The sequence below is a fragment of the Tursiops truncatus genome, chromosome 4 (genome assembly GCF_011762595.2).
Source record: "Tursiops truncatus isolate mTurTru1 chromosome 4, mTurTru1.mat.Y, whole genome shotgun sequence".
NCBI lineage: Eukaryota > Metazoa > Chordata > Mammalia > Artiodactyla > Delphinidae > Tursiops > Tursiops truncatus.
Genome location: NC_047037.1, coordinates 131,746,656 through 131,768,651, shown reverse-complemented (window position 1 = coordinate 131,768,651; position 21,996 = coordinate 131,746,656). Strand labels below are relative to the sequence as shown.

The 21,996-nt window shown below is 48.3% G+C and overlaps 1 protein-coding gene across 6 annotated transcripts in view; it reads right to left on the bottom strand.

Moving 5' to 3' along the window:
* Positions 1–626: 626 nt before the first annotated feature.
* Positions 627–21,996, bottom strand: part of EVA1C (eva-1 homolog C) — an 84,057-nt gene continuing 62,687 nt past the window's right edge. For 4 of the 6 annotated variants that reach the window (XM_019923200.3, XM_019923201.3, XM_019923203.3 and 1 more), the window contains 4 exons: positions 20,944–21,087; positions 11,824–11,904; positions 10,006–10,095; positions 627–1,198 (listed from right to left, as the gene is read on the bottom strand). In XM_019923200.3, the coding sequence (XP_019778759.1) occupies positions 804–1,198; positions 10,006–10,095; positions 11,824–11,904; positions 20,944–21,087 (710 nt within the window). In that variant the 3' untranslated portion in view covers positions 627–803. Of the gene's footprint in view, positions 1,199–9,110; positions 9,538–10,001; positions 10,096–11,823; positions 11,905–20,943; positions 21,088–21,996 lie in introns of those variants that run through there. The other 2 variants (XM_033856017.2, XM_073804444.1) reach the window with 2 other exon arrangements.

Below are 21,996 nucleotides of genomic sequence, written 5' to 3'. Positions count from 1 at the left end.
TACTTTATTTACAAAATCAGGAGGCAGGCCAAATCTAGTCTACTGCCTGTAGGCTACTGGACAGCCCATGAGCTAAGAATGGCTTTTACATTTTAAAATAATTGATTAAAAAACGAGAAATATGTGACATACGAAAGTTAATTTCAGATTGCAGTTCCCACAAATAAAGTTTTATTGAAACACAGCCGTGTTCATTCATTACCTATTAGCTGTGGCTGCTTTTGAGCTCCAGGGTCAGAGGTAAGTAGTTGTGGCAGACCTGTCTGACCTACGATGCCTAAAATGTTATCTTTCCCTTAAAAAGAAAACAAACTTTGCCAATCCCTTCTCTAAACAAATTATGTTAGTGATTAAAGTCTACCACCAGTGAACGTGGAGTGACTGAACTCACGCTTGCCATTGTGAATATTAGTATAATTCCTTTATGGATAGATAGGGATCTTCTGTTTACCCATCTGTAAAACGATAATGACAGCACCATCTCCCGAAGTTGTCGTGAGCATTAAATGACTTAATACATGAAAAGCAGCTAGAACAGTGCCTGGCATTATAAGTGCTCAATAAATGTGAACTCTAGTTCTGTTAGCATATAGACATGAATTTAAATAAATACAGAAAACCAAGACTTCTTCCCTCCATATTTATTTTGAAATGTGCTGTAAACAGTTTGAAATGTCCCTTTAAGAACTTTCTGGCTTCCTCAGTATTGGATGACATGACAAGTTCTCCTTCATAGAAGGTACGAGTGAAACAGAACTGGAGGGGCCTTCTCAACCCTTCCCTCTTCGGAAAGTGTGATCACATCAAGATGCATCTGGTTTCCAGTAGAACTGGCTCATGTTTCTTGGGAGGGAAGTGTCCAGACCACTGTTCATCCATATCTCCTGGATGATTTGCTCCCTGCGCTCAATCCTTTCTGCCAGCTCTGCAGCCTCTATGGAACTGTAGACAGGATATGTAGTCCTACGAAACCCCGACAGTTCCCCCGGAAAGTCGGAGTCGGAGGAGTCCTCCTCCCCCTCCTCATCCTGGCTGTCCTCCCCGGCTTTGTCGCTTCCTGGCACCAGGTGCTCCCTCGCCAGCTGCAGCTCCCGGAAGTCCTTGGTGCAGGACACTCTGATGACCAAGGCACACAGTGTGAGTGCAAGACCGATGCAAACACTGGACACGAACAGCAGGGCAGCTCTTTCAGGGTGGGCTGTAAGGGAAAGAGAACACGTCAGGACGCGGGGGAGCTGTCAGTCTTCACCAGGCCAAAGTCCCACAGAAGCAGATACGTGCAGTCCTGGACAGCGTCTCCGAGACCATCCACACCTAACTGATCATATACCCCCACTAATTAAAAAGAAAGAAAAGGTTTGGAGCATATATAGTCAACATGTGTATGTTTATGAGAGGACACATAGCAAAGGACCTGAGAAGCTGGGCCCTCCTGAGTTCAAATGCAGATCTGTCATTCCCTAGTAGTGTGACGTTCGGCGAATTACATCACCTCTCTGTTCCTCAGTTCCTTCACCTGTAAAATGGGGCCAGAAGCCCCTTTCTGTCAGAGTTAATTCCTGTGAAGCTCTCAGAACACTCAATGACACACAACAAATGTTCAATAAACTGTTAGCTATTATTAATAGTAGTAAATTTTGAAAAATTAATTTACATATAAAGTATACATATGAATGTAAGTACTAATATAGTAAATGTTACAAAGCTTAATTTTAGATTAAAAAATAAATAGAAATAAAAGTTCTGGTAGTAAAAGTTCAACCTCCAAATAACTGTACAATAGAAATAGAAAGAATGCTAATTTGTACTATGTACCCTGGTCTAAATCTTTACATATGTTTAATCCTTACATTAACCCTGCGTGGAAAGGACTATTACTTTTCAGCTGTGTACCCCCTGAGGTGTTAGCACTCCCATTTTGGGAAGTAATGATCCAGCTAACTTCCTAATATAGGTCAGGAGTTGACAGATTTTTCTGACCCTTCTGTCAAAAGGTCAGATAGTACATATTTTAAGGCTTTGTGGGCCGTACAGTCTGTGTTGCAGCTACTCAACTGTGCTGTTGTAACACGAAAGATGATACAGGTGTGGCTGTGTTCTAATAAAACTTTATTTACAAAATCAGCCCGTGGGCCGTATTTGTGGATCACTGATACGGAGACTCAAGCTGAGGTCTAGGCGAGCCACTGTCTGAGCTCAGCTGGCCTCTTTAGCTGCAGCCAGGACAGGAACCCAGCTCCTGAGCTGCAAGCAGCTTGTGAGATGTGCACTGGCCGTTTGCTCCTACGTCTCGACGGAACCAGCCTCCGCCAGGCACGTGGCCTCCTCGTTCACTAGACTCGAATATAATGATGACTGTTGTCTTCACTGCCTCGGTCCCTCCCCAGAGGTGCAGACTGGAGGTTCAGAACTTGACAGTTGTTAAGTTTCATGTACAGTCAAGGGATCTAGCTGCTGTGATCTGACAGGAGAGATCTAAGGGGGACACGTTATCTCCTTGAAACATGCAACTTCCCTATTCGGCTTCCTTCACTTGCAGCTCAATTCACTGGACCCAAATGTCCTTTGTTGCCGTCGCCCCTACGAGCACCATCTCATCACTCTCTCTAAGACACAGAAGTCTGAATGCAAAACTGATTTTGGCCAGGGGAGGGGCAGTGAGCTGTGTCTGTAGTGCTATTAATAACAATATATTCTTCCTAAGGGTCAAGGTATTTTGAAGATTTGGTCAGATAGAGACACACATCCTTTGTGCTGTGTTCATTTCTGGGAGTGGTGGTAGAACAGGGATTGGAAGACTGGCATTTGGGACGCAATCATTAAACTGTAAACCACAAAATGCTGCTAAGACCCGAGGCCCTGATCTGATGGGGCAAATCGTTTCTCCTCCCCCTGCACATCAAAGCCTCTGCTGGGAGTGGACTCATCACTCCCAGCTTCACTCTCACCTCCCTTTCCTTTGAAACCTCCTTTCCTCTCCCCGCTGCCTCCGGCCCCCCCTTCCCAAGCCTCCTGGCCACTGTCCTCTCCAGTCCTTCCTGTCCTCATGGACTCGGATACGGGCTTTCTGTGCAGCCACAATTCATCTCCTCTTCCTCCTGGGAAAGCGTAAGCCTTGAGCCCACTGACAGCCACGCCTGTAGCCATCACCCTCCTGCAGTGCCTGGAAGGAGCGCTGCCGATGGGCGAATGGAGTCCCATCCACTTGTAACCTTTTCCAGCCAACCCGGTTCAGGACAGGGCCAGCTCCAGGCAGAAAGATCCCATGCTGGTCAAGCTTCTGGGAGACCAGATCACCCACAGCCCCCTTCTCTCCTCGCCCACGAGACCATCATTCCCAGTGGTGGTCTCATGGGTGAATCAGGTACTCAGGCCAGGATCAAGGAGGATTTAAGGTCTGGCTCTGCCCCAGACAGGTGGGTAACTGTGGGCTAGTTACTGTCCCCCACTCCTTTCCCATCTCTACTTCTTTTTATTTTATTTTATTTATTTATTTATTTTGCGGTACGCGGGCCTCTCACTGTTGTGGCCTCTCCCGTCGCGGAGCACAGGCTCCGGACGCGCAGGCTCAGCGGCCATGGCTAACGGGCCCAGCCGCTCCGCGGCATGTGGGATCTTCCCGGACCTGGGCACGAACCCGCGTCCCCTGCATCGGCAGGCAGACTCCCAGCCACTGCGCCACCAGGGAAGCCCCGCTACTTCTTTTTAAAGACTCCAGGTGGACAGAATTAAACTCACCATAATCCTCAGGATATGACACATTCTGTTTATTTGTCAATACGCGGCCTTCCTTTATGTTTATTTATTTAATTAATTACTTTAAATTCTGTAATCAGCACCTGCGCTGTGAATAAGCCCCCCACGTGGGAGTTAGAGCCTTGACAATAACCATGTCTAACCTGTGGGTTCCCCTCCCCCCAGCCTCCTCCCATCAAGGTAACTACCACCTGAATTCCATGCTCGTTACTCCCCCACTTGCCTTTATACATAGCTTATCGCACCTCTGTGTATTCCTAAAAGCTTTATGAAAAAGGTGTAACGTTACAGCGTTGGGGGTTTGGCTTGAACTTGACAGTATATTGCTGCATGTTATTCCGCTATCTTGACTACACTGTGGTTTATTCACTCGCTCTCCTGCTGATGGGCATCTGGGGGGCTGCCAGGTTTCTATATGTGGGCCTTGTAGCTGTGACCATTCCTGTACATGTCCCTGGTGAATATCTGCAAGTGTCAGTCTCGGCTACTGACCTAGGAGGGCAACCGGATGAGCTGTAAGGCATGTGAATTGGGGAAATACTGCCAACGTGGTTTCCAAATCCTCATCTTCTCCAGCACTGAGTATGGACAGGCTTCTAACATTTTTCCAATCATATGAGTATAAAATTGCATCTCACTATGGCTTGACTTGTATTTCCCTGATCCCCAGTTATGTACACATCTCTTCAGATACTTACCTATCCGTCATCTCAAAATGCTGTCTCAGGTCATGTGCCCACTTTTTAAATGGGGTTGTGTGTGCTTTTCTTCTTACACATAAAATATATCTGTATCTATGTATAGTTTCTATATATTCTTGATATTGATCGTTAGACGGTATATACATTGTGAATATCTCTGGGTAAGTGGCTTGTATTTTCCTTTCATTAAGGTGTCTTTTGATCTAGTGAATTTATCTGAAAAACAGGAGTGATAACACTTCTCTTCTCCATCCTCCCCACCCCCAGCTGGTCTCCTCTCTCCTCTCTTGCCCCTCTCATCCATCTTCCCCACCGTGGCCACTGTAATCTTTTTAAAAATGCACATCAGCTCACATCACTCCCCTACTTAAAACCTATAAACGGTCCCCCTCCTCCCGTAAGGTAAAAATCAAACCCAGACCACTGCCTACGAAGCTTGCTAGGACCTGGTCCATGGAACTACCCTCCCCAAGTTCAACTCCAAAGACTCATCCCTCTGCTTTCTGCTTTCCCACCCACTGGCCTCTCTCCATCCCTCGAAGGGGCCAGACGGCTTCGCACCTTGGCGCTTTTGCACGTGCTGTTCCTTCTGTCTGGAATGTTCTTTCTCCCCTCTTCATCCAGCCCTCTGTGACCCCACCCCCAGTCTGGACCAGGTCTCCCCTGTCATTAGGTCTCATAGCCTCTGGAATGGCACTAAGTTGCTGAGTGTGTTTTGTCCTCCCCGCCGCCCTTCGCCCGCCATAGAATGCAAGCTCCGTGCAGACTGGGACTGAACAACCTTGTTTTTCACCAAATCCCCAGTGCCTGGCCCGAAGCAGGGGTGACACAGCTATCTGCTGGGTGCTTGAAGGGAGGGGTCGTGGGTCTACGGCACGAGGCTTGGTGCCCTGTGGGTTGGGGGCTCCATAACGTTAGTTGCCTTTCTTCCTCTCTCCCTCTGCTCCCGGGGAGGGAGGGTGTGGATTCTATTGCCAGGAGCGCTTCTCACTCATCAGACCCTAGGTGCCTCTTGGCTCCGGTGTGCCTCCTGCCAAGTGATCACTCTTCAGGCCATGGTTACACCAAGTCTGCTAATATCCAATAATCAAAGATGGAGAACATGGCAACTCTTGGAAAGCCCGTTGGAAATAAGGCTTCCTAGTCACCTGAACCAACTAGTCTGGAGTCAGAGAATCACCAGATCTTAGTTAAATGGAGCCCTGGTGGAGAACTGGCTCAACTCTTCCTGTCACAGCCATTTAATGTGTCCATAGCCACTGCTTGGCTGGGACCCCAAGCTCGGGGCCAGGGTTCTCTCCAAAGCCCCAGGCTTTAAACTAAGGGGATACCGTCTGTTTTCTAAAATCAATTGGACCACTTTAGGCTTTTGTGACCCCTTTTCCTATTATACTGAATGCGTCCTGTTAAAATAAAGGCATTAGTCTCCTTGTCAAACAGAATCTTCACACTGTGCTATTGTCGGTCTTATTCTCATTTTAGCCTTAGTTCATCACAGGCTCAAGCGAATGGCTTTAATTTCATCAGCAGTAGCAAGCCCTCGGGAATCTCACCATGGTGGCCCGTGGCCTTTAAGGCCCCTTGACCCTTAGATCCCTGGTCTGGAGCCAACACAAGCTCCAGCTCAAACTTATTTGTGTCCAAATAAGACACCGAGAGGCTGGGGCGAGGGTTCCACCCCTTGGGGCCCTGCTACCGTCGGGTGAAAGCACAAAGAGTATTGGGCCTGGTCTGACAGCACTTAGGGATGTGATAATAACTTTCTGTCATGGAACCAAAGATTAGAGGCCGTGGGAACACTTCAGAATCCACACCTATGTGACAAGGCGGCGCTGATTTCCCATCGTCCTCCCTGACAGGGGATCGTGTAACTTCAACTCTGGAATGTGTTATGATACTTTCTATTTCAATGGGGGTTTGCCTGATAGCCTGGAGTTCCTTTCATATGAAACAATGACGCCCTCCCAACTCAGGAGAAGCGCTGCTTTCTCACCCATGGCCCCAGTTACCCCATGCACCCCGCAAGTCCACAGTGAGCGCTTCCAGAGGCCGAAGACACACACAGGCCCAAGCCCAAGGCCGGGGCTGAAATATTGGGCCACGAGGGCACCCAGTAAAACACTAACTAGGTGGAATGGAGGACATCAAGCTCTGAGCCAGGCTGTCTAACTAAGTCTCCTTGAGAACAACCTGCAGAGGTACAATGGCTGAGCCAGCTAACTGCCTTCTGCAAGCCTCCAATACAGACACACACACACACACACACACACACACACGCACACACACACAGGCACACACACACAGGCACACAAACACAGACACACACACACACACACACACACACAGGCACCTCTTTCCATTTCCCGAATATCAAAAATTCTCTATGAGTTTCTTCAGACCCATGATCAAAATTCTAGAATGAATTCAAGGAGTAGGTCTACATTACTGAGAGGAGGGTAAATTCTAACACTCCTAAGAAAATGTCTCACAGATCATTTAAATGGCCCAAAGCAGAATCATTCACCAGGGACCCTTGGTATCCTTGTGTCTGTTCCAGCAGCCTCTGTGTCTCAGCACCCCAGGACAGGCCCCTTGATTCTGGGTCCTGGTCTGCTGGTCCTTCATGTGAACTTGGCTGCACTAATAGAGCAAAGCTACCTACAGCCTGACCTGGGGAAACATCCTTCTGGATTTGCTCAATCTACTGTCTGTTTAGCTGATTTTGCCAGAATCTTCCCAGCTCACTCTTGGTGGCTCCTGTCAGGGTCCCTCCTGTAGGAGGGTCTCCTCCCTTTGGTGGGTGCCCAGGGAGCCCAGTCCAGCCTTCAGATCCTATCCCTGCAACAAGGGTAAGGATGCCACTGAGAGCTGGCTGGGGCACCGCCTTCTAACGACGATGAGGGTGACGCTCTCACGTGTGACGCTCGTGTTGAAACAGCTCAGCCTGACGTCCTGCCCTTCGCTGCAGTGTGCTGGCCTGCCTCGTGAGGAGGACGAGGTGGGCTGGGGACCTCTAGAGTGACCACCCAGAGGGAGACATGCCCAGGAAATTCACCAGCAAGTGCAGATGTCCCTGTTTCCCTACGACTTGGTGAGCCTCTGTGATTTGACAAATGAACTCCTATAGCAACTTCATTTCACTAACACCTGACACCACACGTTCAGAGCCTCTTTCTCTCTGTCATGAAATTTCGGCCTAAACATCCCTCTATAAAACCAAGTAACAACCCACCAAGTCCTCACATTCCTTAAAAATTTAATACCTACAAACAGCAAATACAGGGAGATGATTAGGCACAGGACAGCTCAAGACACCAAAGGAGGACTCTTCATATGGTCACTTATTAAGTGACCATCTTAGAGTGCACCTACTCTGTGCCAGCTCTGTCCCAGGCAGTAGGATATGACAATGACTAAGGTGACAAACATCTGTACTTGAAATAGTTAATGTCTAGTGGAGAGATGGGTGTTTAACAGATAAATCTCTCCAACGACTTCTGGGAGCGATGAGTGTGTAAAAGGTTAGACAGGGATGGAGGCAGTCTAACTTAGATCACTCGAGGTCATGAGGTTTCCATCCTTCAAAATTCTGAAAGGCATGCATCTCTCTTGGAGAAGCTGGAGGGCAGGTTTTATATCTGCTGAGTCTGAATCCTGCCCTGTTGCCAGCCACTTGGTGTCCACAGGCACCTGGCTCAACTCCTCTGAGCCTCAGCTTCCCTGTGTGCAGAATAGGGGATAAGAGTCCCTCTCTCAAGGTCACTACTATGGACTGTATTGTGCCCCCCTCAGATTCATGTGTTGAATGAATATGACTATATTTGGAGATAGAACCTATAAGGAGGTAATTACAGTTCAATGGGGTCATACGGGTGGGGCCCTGATCCAACAGGATTAGTGTCCTTATAAGGAGAGACACCAAGGGGGACCTAAAATATGACATAAATGAACATATCTACGAAACAGCAACAGACTCATAGGCATAGAGAACAGACTTGTAGTTGCCAAGGGTGAGGGAGGGTGGGGGAGGGATGGACTGGGAGTTTAGGATTAGCAGATGCAAACTATTATATATAGAATGGATAAACAACAAGGTCCTACTGTATAGCACAGGGAACTATATTCAGTAGCCTGTGATAAACCATAATGGAAAATAATATGAAAAAGTATGTATATATATGTAGAACTAAATCACTTTGCTGTACAGCAGAAATTAACACAACATTGTAAATCAACTATAATTCAATTTAAAAAAAAAGAGAGACACCTAGAGCTCTCTCTCTCTCTCTCTTTCCCTCCCTGCTGTGTGAAGACATAGGGGGAAGGCAGTTTGTTTACAAGCCATGAAGAGAGCCCTCACCAGAAACCAAGCCTGCCAGCTCCTTGATCATGGCCTTCCAGCCTGGAAGAAAATACAGTTCTGTTGTTTAAGCCACCGGGCCCATGGTATCTTGTTATGGTTGCCTGAGCTGACCAAGGCAGTTGTTGAGAGGAACTGACAGGGTCCAGAATGGCCGCATCACATAAGCATCCTCCTAGTTGCTCCTCTGAGTGAAGGATTTTCATGATGTCTTTCCTCCAAGGGGCTCTCCGGGGACTTTGAAAATATGTGATATTTTCAACAGTAAAAATCCTTACATCTCTTAACTATGACAATTGTCCGGAACAGCAAGAAACAGAAATGGAAGGATGGTTAGAAAAGAGAAGATTCTCAACAACCACACAACCACCACACAGGGAGGATATTGGTAAGGAGGTCCCAAGACTGTTCTATCTCCTGTGTTGAGATGTTTCCTTAAGCCTTTATTTTCTTCTGAGGAAGGCTTACTCCAAACAGCCCCAGCTCTGGCAGGCCTTGAGTAAGTAATGCCGTAATGCATTGTATTACCATGTATTTTACAAAAGTCTTCTGAGGTTCTGGCTCTCTGAACAGAGTCAGGCAGGCATCGTCGAAACTTGCAGAGTTGACATTCCAAAATACGGTCTCTCCAGAGGTGAGCAGTGAGGCTGGTGAGGAAAGGTAGCATGCACCTGAGCAGTTGGGGCTCTGCTCATTAAGGAGGGCTGAGTCTGACTGATCCTGAAGGGGAAGATTATCAAGGGAAACCTTGGAACCGTGAGAAGTAACGCTGGCGACTCAGAAAGGAGCTCTCCTTTCACAGAGCATGACCTGTTTTGTTCACCAAGTCATCTTTCAGCCCAATTTTCTCCCAGCCAAGGGTGGAATTCAATAATCCTATGCCCTTCCCAAATTTTACAGCTGGAAAATGCATTCCTCAGCTTCCTACTTTGCAAAGTGGAAAATTCCCATGGAGCCCAACTGCTACATAGTGTGACTTTAGCCTTTGCTACTTCCCTGTGTGGTTCTCTCGTTGGTTGCCAGTGGCAAGCATACCTAAATTCAGGCCTCTGTGTTTCTGGATTGTAGAAGATTGCAGTTGCTGTGTCAAACTTAAAGTCCTTTTTCTTTAGCCAACCAAGTGTTGTAATGAAACAGAGCATTTGTGAGTAAGAATTCAGTAAATCCGTTATTAATTCACTGACCTACCTCGAAGGTAAGCAAATGCTGCCAGGGAGTGGCTGACAATAGCTCCATCTTTCCTCAGAACTCTTGGTTTCCTTGGGTCAAAGTTTATACCTGTTTCGTAAAAAATGCAAGATCGATTAATCACAACTGTTCACAGTATGCATTTTTTCCTAATCCAGGACTGCCATAATACATAAAAAGTCATAGAGATCCAATAAGTGGGCCTCTGACAAAATTAGGGAAGACTAAGCCAGGAAGAGCATTTAGTAAGCAGTCTCTGAAAATATTAAGTGATAAAAGGGATTCAGAAATTCTAAAGTGTGTTGGTTCCAACTTCACTCATCTACTCTACCGCAGAAGGGAACACATTTATTTTCCCATTTTAAGGCAATGGCACTCATCACGCCTCTGGGAGATTTAATAATGTCCCACTTAACCACAGAGCTGCTGTCTGCTCTGTTCACCACAGATAAGAAGGCCTGGAATTATGGAGGGAGGTTGTGTTGGGCTACGTTTTTGGAAATGAAGCAGAACACAGGGCAGCTCTGGCTTCGGATGCCTGGTGAAGCTGCTGCGATGGAGCTTAGGGAGCCCCTGATGGGTAGCCTAAGGGCCCTGGGGACCCCTGGGAAGGTCAGACACGGCTCTCAGGCCTCCACTCCAGGGGGACCAGGATATCCATGGGATCTGGGTGGGAGCCCTCTTAGAAGGCCCTCTTAGAGGGGCTGGGAGAGGCTGGGAGAAGCAGAGCCTGGTGGAGAGCTGGAGGGCTGGAACTAGAAGAACATAGGCTACTAACAATAGTTATCTCTAAGCTTTGAGACTAAGGGTGAGTTCTATTTCTTGGTGCTTTCCTGTGTGCTCCATAACAAGCACACTTTAGTTTTATTCTTAGGGGGAAAATTTCATAAATGTAATCAAAGTAACACAAGACCAATTCTCAACCTGCAAAGTGCAATATCTTATATAGATTGTCTTGTGGGGGGGGCTCTGTAATTTCTATCAAGAGCCCCAAGGATCTGGGTCTGAACTCCATTCTAGATTTGATAAGAAGACCAAAACGTTCATCCCCTTATTTGCAAAAGGCCGGTGAAAACCTCAGGAAGAAGGGCACCTGTGGATAGAGGCACACGGGTCCAGCCTGGGTGCGGCCCACCCAGGCTCCCTATGGCAGAGGTCCCCGTCCCCTGGGCCACAGACTGGTATCAGTCTGTGGCCTGTTAGGAACTGGACGGCGCAGCAGGTGGTGAGCGGAGGTGAGCAGGCGAAGCTTCATCTGTATTTACAGCCGCTCCCCATCGTCTGCATTACCGCCTGAGCTCCGCCTCCTGTCAGCATTATGGTGAGGTGTATACTTACTGTATTATATATTACAATGTAATAATAATAGAAATACAGTGCACAATAAATGGAATGCGCTTGAATCATCCCGAAACCATCCCCCCCACCCCACAAGCCCCGGTCTGTGGAAAAATTGTCTTCCACGAAATTGGTCCCAGCTGCCAAAAAAAGGTTGGGGACCGCTGCCCTACGTGATCCTCTTTCCAACAAGCTCGTCGGATAATCCAGGAACCCCAGATTTATTTCGGAGCAGATCTCTTTTCAAGGTGACTTTTCTTTTAGGAAATAAGAGAGGGAATGGAAGGGGGATTTATCCTACTTATAATTTAAAGCACAAAATGCTGGCCACCGTTTGCAACCATCCGCCACAGCACTGCCATCCTCAGAGCTGGCAGCTCACACACCTTCCATCCCAACCAGCGTGCACCCACCTGCGGTCACATGGGGCTGTTCGCCTTCTCTTAAAGAGAAATGCTGCGAGTAAGCCATAAACCTTACCATAGTCACCGTCTTTCTGTTTCACAGAAGGTTTTAGATTAGCAACGGATGGATCGATCGCTGTGAGTATATTCTTGGGAACTAAAAACCAAAAAGAAATATTTTAAATACTTTGTACACATAATACAACTTTAAAATGCAATGTAGATAAGACAAAAAGAGATCAAGTTTCAAATCAGTACATAAATCACTCTGCTTGTCCAATACACTCACATACATACACCAGCGGTACCCATGTGATCATCAAATGTCCCAGAAAGGTTAAACTTTAGGCCTATCTTGCAGTATTTAAAAAAAAACAACATAGAGAACAAATAAACAAGATATGGCATATCTATCCAATTGAATGATATTTAGCAATAACAAGGAATGAAGTATAATCATCTTTCGGTATCCTTGGGGGATTGGTTCCAGGACCCATCTTGGATACCAAAATCCACAGACACTCAAGTCCCTAATACACATAGCATATGATTTGCATGTAACCTAGGCACATCCTCCCGTGTACTTTAAATCATCTCTAGATTCCTTACAATACCTAATATACTGTAAATGTTATGTAAATAGTTGTAAATACAGTGTAAATGCTATGTAAATAGTTGTCAGTGTGCAGGAAATTCAAGTTGTGCTTTTTACAACATTCTGGAATTTTTTTCCGAATATTTTCTGTCTGTGGTTGGTTGAATCCACAGATGTGCAACCCCCAGATACAGAAGACCGACTGCCCTGACACTTGCTACGACACGGATGAACTTCAAAAACATTATGCTCAGTGAAAGAAGCCAGACACAGAAGACCACATATGGTATGATTCCATTCCTATGAAATCTCCAGAAAAAGAGACAGAAAGTAAATTCGTGGTTGCCGAGGACAGGAGTGGGGATGGGGACTGACCGCAAATGGGCGTGAGAGAACTTTGGGGATCTTGGAAATATTTTAAAATTGGAGTGTGGTGAAGGCTGCACAGCTCTGTAAATCTACCAGAAATCACTGGATCATTTTTACTTACAACGGGTGAATTTTAAGGTATGTAAATCACACCTCAATAACGCTGTTCACTCTGAACATCAACTTCCCTGAGACACAGTGAAACAAAATGAATGGGACCAACTCAAAACTCATCACCGACCTCTCCCGGCTGCGATTCCACTTTTTGTTCACTCTCTCTAACTCACTCCTTCCTTAATAACCCTGAGAGAATTCGAAGTCTCTGTGCTAGAATGCAGCTCTCAGTATTATAAGAAAGGATGACAGAAGGATGGAGAGAGAGGGCCGTGAAACAGACTCCCTTGGAAGATGGTTAAAGATTCTTCCAAACTGACCTTAAGAATAAACCATCCGGATCTCAAGACCCCCCAGGCAAAGCGGACAAGACGGTAGCAGGAGCTGAGCAGGGGGGCAAAGCAAGAATTCTGAAGAGCCAGTGCACTGCAGCCAGCTGGGAGGAGGGAGAGGAAACCAAATGTTTTCGCTACAGAAAATTATTTTTGTTTGTTCTTCGGCTCAGCTGGTATCTGGGAGAAGTGGCAACAGGAAATAGAAGTGAAGCCAATACAAACCGGGCAAGTTCAACTGCACTGATTTTTTGGAAAAGAGCTGGTAAGCCATCTTCAGCAGCAAGAAAACCTCATTTCCTTTCTCAAAGTGCTTAACAAAAGTCTTTTGGGGATGTCCCAGGATCAACAACCAGAGGACGTTCCTAAATTGTGAATTTTCCACGTGCAGGAGGCCCTGGCGCCTTTGTGACCGTCAGCAGCGAGGGTCACTTTCCAGGGCGGCACAGTGATGGGGACAGAGGCGGCGTAAGCTGTCCACCCCTCCCCCCGGGAATGCTCCTTGGCCGACCAAGGGGCAGGCACACTGCTGATCCTGGGACGCCGGCGGTGCCCCAGACAGCTGGGCTGTGCTGCCCCGGATGCTTTCTGATGAACAACCTCTCCATCACTTCTGCGCCCTGATTCCTCGGCAGGAGTTAAGTCCTCTCTGCAGGGGTGGTGTTTCTTTCCCACGTCTGCCTCTTGGCCTGTAGTCGAGATACAGCCGCAGGAGGGCTGGGCTCCCTACAAATGCCAGAGGCTTTCCAGCGCGAGGAGGAATTGCTTGGGAGGAATGAGCTTTGCAGAATAAAACATTAAATCGCCTCTGTATGCCATAGGCTCACGTCAGGGAACTTGCTGATTTACTATGTGAAAATGGCTCTCGTCCTGGGAGAATCTTTTAGGATCTTTAAGGTAACAACAGGTGTCAACACACCTGTCAGATTCTCGCATCTCCTGTTTCAAACTGATTCTGAATGAGGACAGGGGCTGCGTGTCATTTACTACCACCCCTAAACCCGTCCCTCTCCACTTGAGGTCCTTTTGTGAAAATGCCAGCAAACCCCTTTTCATGGAGCTCCCACCACGTGCCGAACCCTGTGCTCAGCGTTTAAACAGTGCCTCTTGTGCAGTCCTCTTAGTGACCCCATGAAGATGCGTGTCATTCCCATTCCCGCAGATGGGAAAACTGAGGCTCAGAGAGGAACCATTCACCTAGCAAAGGGCGAAGCTTCAACTCCTGGTCTCACTCACATATGCCCTTACTCTTTTCTGTGATGCTGGGACGTTCAGCCTTTGGGAACCCGATACAGGATTGTTTTAAAGGATTATAAAGATGGCAAAGCAATTCCCACTCAGATAGTCCCCCTCAAGCCTCTTAGGTGGAACCAGAGATGATGATTCTAATGGGCTCCAGTGGTTCGCTAAATTTAGGCAGGCCCCCTTCCTGAATTTTTTTTTCCTGAGTACATCTGTGTCAAGCCTGGATCCGCGTAGACTTTAAGAAAGAAGCCTCCACAGGTTGAAATTAGAGCCCCACATAATTTTTCACATCAGAGACAAAAAAGATCTCTGCTTACCCTCTCAATAGGTACCTAGATTGCATGAGCACCTCTGAATCCTGTCATTCCCCCCATCCCGCCTGTCCCAAACCTGCAGCACCTACTCCTCCTGTCCCCAATCCTAGCACCTACAGAAGGGGGTACCCCAAATTCTGGTACCACCATCCCTCTTGTCCCCAGATCCTGGCATCTATTCCTTTTACACACAACCCTGGTACTGAAACAGAGCAGGACCTTACGGTCTTTCTCCCCTATGTCCTCTGCCTGCCTTTTGCCTGTGGAAAAACTTTAGCCAGAGAATAAGTTTAATCAGAGAAGTGAGAAAATGCAGAAAGAAAGGAAAACAGTCAAAGGAGACCAAATAATAATAGTTTAGTCATTAAGCATAGTCAAGGACCATTAGTTCCTTCTCAAGGGCTATAGATATTCTGAGCCATATCCTGTGAGCTGTCTTATAGATACTGAAACCCCCGCCAGGCGAGAGAAGTTAACTACGTGTTGACCAGACTGTAGCCATGACGTAAGGTGTCACGATTCCAAGAATTGGCCTCAAGGAAATGGGAACACACTGACCCTGGAACTGAAGATTAACTGTACTTAAAACAATCAAGATGACGCTGGTCAGACCACCGATGACCAATTTCAAGATGACCGTCAGAGCTGACTGTGCTGTTTCTGCACGTAGCCCCTCCCTCAGCCTATAAAAGCTCTTGCCCACTGGATGTCAGTGGGGGGAGTCGGCCTTCGGACAGGCATCCCCTCCCTCCCACCCCGCGTAGGTTGCCGGCATCCAAAAGAAAGCACACTTCCCTTTCCACCAACCTGGCCTCTTTATTGGCTTTTAAGCAGCGAGCAGCTGGACCCCACTTTCGGTTACAGTACCACCATCCCTCCTGCCCCCAAATCCTGGCACCCATCTCCTGGGAGGAGCTGCAGGCCCCCGGCTGAGGTCCATGTGTTTCCTGTCCCTCTCAGGAACTGTCAGGGCGGGGATGCTGGCTGTCAGGGCGGGGATGCTGGCTGTGCCTCTGTCTTGGTGACCCTCAAGGACCAGAGGCTGTGGACCCAGGGAGAAGCCCTCCCCGTCGGGGTGAGGGGAGAGCAGGCCGTTCTCCAGGTCTGCCTCCTCCTAATAGGAGGAAAGTCTGAAACCTATCCTGTCCAAGAGATGTGGCTAATAATAAAACCTGGATAAAAATTGAGAGCGAGGGCCTCGTCTAGCCATGCATTAAAGAAGGGAGCTCCAGCGATGCATCTCCCAGCCCAATCAAAGACTGATTGCTCCGCTCTCTGAGGGGTTTGACATCAACTAGATGCACCGCCTACAGTTCAAAAGGCAAAAGGCCCACAGCCTGAATCATTTCCCCGAGGGTTCACCAAGACGCTGAAATTCTCCACGCAGCCTAGAGCAATGAGGGAGGGGAAGGCAGGGTTAAAGGAAGCTATAAAATAGGGAGGGGTGTTCCTATCAAAATGCAAATTACTTATGTCCCCAGAGAACACCCTCCAAGGGCTCCCTGCTGCCCTTAGGTACAAGCCAATCCTTAGTCGCCCATCCCCCAAGGTCCCTCCGTCCTGCTCCTGTGCTCACTTCCCAGCCTTTGCCTGCCCCGTCACCTTGCTGACTCCTTACACGCCTGGTCTCACTTGCCTCAGATGCCACTCCCCTGGGAAGCCCTCCTGGTCCCCCAAGTCACCAGAGCCTGGAATCACCACATTCCATCCTATAGCTCATGAGGGCAGGGACCACATTGCTCACAGCACTGAGGCAACCTCTCCCCAACCCAAGGGGCGGGGTATTTCCTGGGTGGGCGCAGCCAGATTGCTGGGCAGAATAGCAAAGCCCGGTTGGACACTGCGGTCAGAAGCCAGGTAGTGGAATAGATGTCTATAGGGGTGGCTCTTCCATGAGCCTCTTAGGTAAGAGCATCTTGATTTGAGTAGGGGGTTGGCTGGGCCCCTCTCTAGCAGCCATGTTTATAATCACATCACATGGTCTCTGGCCAAGGCAGATCAAAGGAGGGGGCTACTGGACCCCAGCCCAGCCAATTAAATAGCTCTCTGTTAGAAATTTGGAATTAAGTTGCCAGATTGCCAGTCTTCATGTTGTTCGAACATAAAAATCTAACAGAAGAATCACTCGGGCTGTGGGGATAGCTGTATGGCATCCAGCCCAGGGTCAGAGGGCTGTCTGCAGAGGGGGGAGAGAGAGAGAGAGAAAGACAGAGACAGAGACAGAGACAGAGAGCGAGAGACAGAGAGAGACAGAGAGACAGAGAGAGACAGAGAGAGACAGAGAGAGACAGAGAGAGAGACAGAGAGAGACAGAGAGACAGAGAGAGAGAGAGAGAGGGAGGGAAAGAGAGACAGAGAGAGGGAGGGAGGAGAGAGACAGACAGACAGAGAGAGACAGAGAGAGAGACAGAGAGAGGGAGGGAGAGACAGAGAGCGAGAGTCAGAGAGAGACAGAGAGACAGAGAGAGACCGAGAGAGAGAGACAGAGAGCGAGAGACAGAGAGAGACAGAGAGACAGAGAGAGACAGAGAGAGACAGAGAGAGAGAGACAGAGAGAGACAGAGAGAGAGACAGAGAGAGAGAGACAGAGAGCGAGAGTCAGAGAGAGACAGAGAGAGGGAGGGAGAGAGAGACAGAGAGAGGGAGGGAGGACAGAGACAGACAGAGAGAGACAGAGAGAGAGAGGGAGGGAGGGAGAGAGAGACAGAGAGAGAGGGAGGGAGGAGAGAGAGAGACAGAGAGAGAGAGAGAGGGAGAGAGGGAGGGAGAGAGAGAGAGAGAGAGAGAGGCAGAGAGGTGAGGGACGGCTGCCATCGCTGTGAAGTCTCCAGCTGGGCCCACCTTGAGGCCTTGCTTTCCGGCCCTGGCTTCTGGAGACGGCCTTCTGGCCTCAGGGTACCTCCCCAACCTCAACCCCCTTTCGGCTTAAACCAGCTCAACTTGGTTTCTTCATTCACATCCAGAGAGTCCCAAGTAAGACAGATTCTCTTAGAAATTAATGCCCGACATCCTCTGTTTTTGTATCAACTCCCACATCAGTAGAACTCATGTTTTTAAAATGTAAAACTTTTCATGCCCATTTGGTAATCTACAAAATATGCAGACATTGCAAATCATGTTTTCATGATTCAGGTTTCACAGTGAAGGGTCATCTGTCAGGGGGAGAAATAATTTTAAATGTCAACCACTTAGAAAAGAAAAAAAACATCAACCACTCAGAAGGTAGTTAGAAGTTGCCTTAGAAGGTGTCTGCTTGGACAGTCGGGGCTGGGCTGGGAACATTAAGTGGCCTCAGGCTGAGGGTCACCACCTCCCTTTGGGATAACTCCTGGGGAACCACGCCGACGACAGGGGGCCACTGTCCACGGTCCCACGTCCGAAACCAAGATGCAAGGCCCCCTCTCTGACCTCGGCTTCCCACCCGCGAGCGGACTCACTTGGATGCCTCCCTCTGCCATCCTTCGACCTCGTCCAGACCCTTCCCCGTTGCCCAGTGAGGCTGGAGCAGCCCTCTGCTCCGTGCCGGCCCTCAAGAAGCTGGTCCTGAGGGAGGGACCCACCCCCGGGCAGACCAGGGTCCCCCAGAACGCTGACCGCTAACCCCCTGGGCTCTCAACACACCCAGCTCCGTCACCACCGCCCTTTCCGAAGTCAGCCTGCCCCCACGGCCCTTACTTCAGACCTTCTCCCATCTCCTCAAACCCCTCTCTCCTCCCCCAAGTCCTCACAGCGGACCACCTCAGCTCGCACTTATCTTGAGAAGGTTGGGAAGACAGGGGCCATGCGGTGGGAACCCCAAGCCCTCCCTCCATCCATTCCCAGAGCCTCTGCACCACCCCATTGGGACAAGGGACAAATCTTTCCCACCCTTGTCACCTTCTCTGGACCCCAATCTTGCCCAAATAGGCCAGGTCTCTCCAGCGTCTCGAATGTCTTCCTACTTTCCCAAACCTCTCAAATCCACCCAGTTTTGACCACGTCCTCTAGCGCCATTCGGGTCCGAGTCATTGCCTGCCGCTGTCTGACTGGTCTCTGCTTCCATCCCGCTCTAGCCCACCCTCCACCCTCCAGCCGGAGTGGTCCTCTAAGGGTCTAATCATCACCAAATGACTCCCTTACTTAAAACTCTCCAGTGGCACCTCCTCCCAGGACCCTGTGGGATCTGGTCCCGGCCCCTCCCGTGCCACCTCATCCACCTTCCACCTCACCCACTGCCCTCGTCTCCCCCACTCAGCACCTGCCAGCTCACGCCTGCCCACCCCTCAGAGGACAGGGGCAAATTCGCCCCAGAGGAAAGTTCTCTTTGGAAAACGTCTCCGTTCCCCCACCTCCCACCAGCTAAAAGGGCCCCTCCACTGTTATCCTTCCACACGGCATCCTGTCCTTCTCAGAAGCATCAGTTATCACGGTGGGTAACGACACATTTCTCTGGTTATTTGTTTAATGCCCATCTCTCTCCCCCAGCTGATAATTCCATGAGGACACGGACAACGTCTTTTCTTTTTTAACTACAACACGCCCACAGTGTGCTGAACGATTGAATGAGGGAGAGGAAGCTTGGACTGGAACACGTGACCCCTAGGCTCTGAAAGTCCACCTTCTCTTCGCGAAGAGCAGCCTCAGCTGGGAACTGCTCTGGCCTCGCCTTGAAGGCGCACCAGGAAATCCACCTTATTTGCAGGTTAATGTCCTGCCCTTCCCTCAACGCTCAGCTGGAGAGGCCTGGAGTTACTAGAACTTCAGAGTGATCTGTCTGGTATCTTGGGGAAACTCAGCCAGAATGGGCTCCATGCTACCCAGAGCTGCTTTACACGGGAGCCAGCATATAGACTGGAGAGCAAATAAAACCGTGCTTCCTGGAATGTGAGTGTGGGTGCTGTTACTGGGTGCCGTTACTCTGGGAATACAATCCTGTAGTCACTGCACTGTGACTATTACAGCTTTGCTATTGCAGAGGACAACGGTTTGAGCTCGGGATAGAAAAGGCTGGGGATGTCACGAAATATTATTGGGCCATAAAAAGGAATGAAGTACTGCCACGTACTCCAAATAGATGAACCTTGACAACATATACTAGGTAAAGAAATCAGTCACAAAGAACCACGTATTGTCCGATTCCATTTATATGAAATGTCCAGAAGAGGCAAATCAGTAAAGACAGAGAGTGCTGGTTGCTTTGGGTGGGACTGGAGGGTGAGGGGTGGGTCGGGAGGTGACTGCTGAAGGGTCCAGGGCTTCTTTGGGGGAGTGATGAGAATGTTCTTAAATGAATTATGGTGGGAGTCACACAATTCTGTGACTCTACTAAGATCACTGATTTGTATGATTAATGGGTGAATTGTATAGTTTGTGATTTATAGTTCAATAAAGCTCTTACCAAAAAAAAAAAAAAAAAAAGACAGGCTAGGGGTATCTGGCAGGGGGAAAGGGGTTTCCATGAGCAAAAGTATGGGGTTCTTCAGTTATGATGTTCTTTGCTTTCCCTTTGCTTCTATACGTATTGCAAAAAAAACAAAAACAAAAACAAAAAACACCTCTAAAAACCAGTTCACATGTCAGGATTACAAACCAGAAATCCACGGCACCCTCTGAGGGTAATTAACACCTGATTTTTAAAGGCGGCTTTATAAAATTAGAATCAAATGAATGAGCAATTTCATTTTATTATTTGAAGACACTAGGAAAGCAAAGTGATGCTGTCATGTAACATATTTAATGGCTGTGGGGTAAGCATTTGATCTGTTGGTTTAACCCCGGGGGTACGTCGATAAAACGGCTGTCGGCAGCACAGAGAATTAGTCATTTTACAGCCTAAAGGCTGGGATGGAAGATTAGCTGGGAGTCCAGCAATACTGAGTGAATTTGTGTGACGTACCCATACATTTCAGAGCCTCCTAAGAACCCAGCTTGAAATCATTCTTCTCAGTGACATCCATTTTATCCCATTTGCTTGTTCTTTTCCTGCCCAGCCCGCTTGCTGCCAATCTGATTGCTAAAAGCACTTTTAAAACAAATGTGGACCAGAGACAATTCGGTCGCTTATCTGAGGCGAATGTCATAAACAAGGCTAAGGGATAGGAGAAGAGGCTCGCCAGTATCTGGGATGACAGCACAGTTTCAGGGTAGAGTGAATGCAATGGTTTGTTACCGGAAAACTCCTGTTCACATGCTCACCACCTCCCCAAGAGGCAGGGTCTCCAAGCAGCTTGGGGAGGGTGGATTCTTACCACATGCGTAGGCGACGGTGAGGTATTTCTTCACTCCCGGAAGACAGGGGCTTCCGAAATGGTGATTGTTGACGAGAATTTTGCATCTCTGCTTCCCATAACACCTCCTGGATAATACTTGCAAAGCCGAGTAAGACAAGCAATCTGAGAGGCAAAAAAAAATCAAGAACTTCATGTTGGTTGGATTCCACGTATGGCCACCATGTAGCTACTGTTATTTTCTGTAAATAAGGATACTGAGCTGGATCTCACATCTCACGGAGATCGTTTCTCTGATTATTTTCTGTCTCATCAAAGCACCCCGCATGGGCTAGGTATCAATACTACACAGGCAGGCCTGGAAGGGCTTACTTTAATCAGACTGCTCGAACGCTCTGCTGTCACTGGTCGGAAATCCTTATGTATTTTTGAACAAGGGGCCCTGTATTTGCATCTTGCACTGGGCACTGCCCCTGTCTCCCCAGTCAGGTAACGGGCCTCGCATATAGAAGAGGCAAAGCACGCAGAACACTGAATAAAGATTCGTATTTCTTTTGTGAGCGTTACCTCTCTGAAATATTTTAGTTATTGGTTAATTCTGAGAATCCTTCTCCCTGTGTGAGCATAAGCTCCAGGAGGACGGGGACTATTTCTATCTTGTTCCTTATCTAATTCCCACAGCCTGGTCCACTGTGGAAATCCAGTAATAACGAATGAATGAATGAACAAAAGGATAGATGGATGAATAAACACAAGGATGTGGTTTTCAGCACCCTGGCACGATGCCATCACAATTAGTAAATATTAATTGAACACGTACGGAGGACAAGGCACTGCGCTAGGTACCGTCTGAAAAACAAGTCAGAAGAAGCCTGCCTTGCATTCGCAGGATGTCGGATGGGGCTGGAGAGACAAAACCCACATTAACCTGACGGCTAATAATGTGAAACACGGAGTGAGTGTCAGCAGTGATTGGTCCGGACAAGAGGTGATGGGGTTGGAGGCAGGAGAGGTTGCCGGGGACCGGAGTGGTCAAGACAGGCTTTATGGAGCAGAGGGGCTTGGTCATGGGAG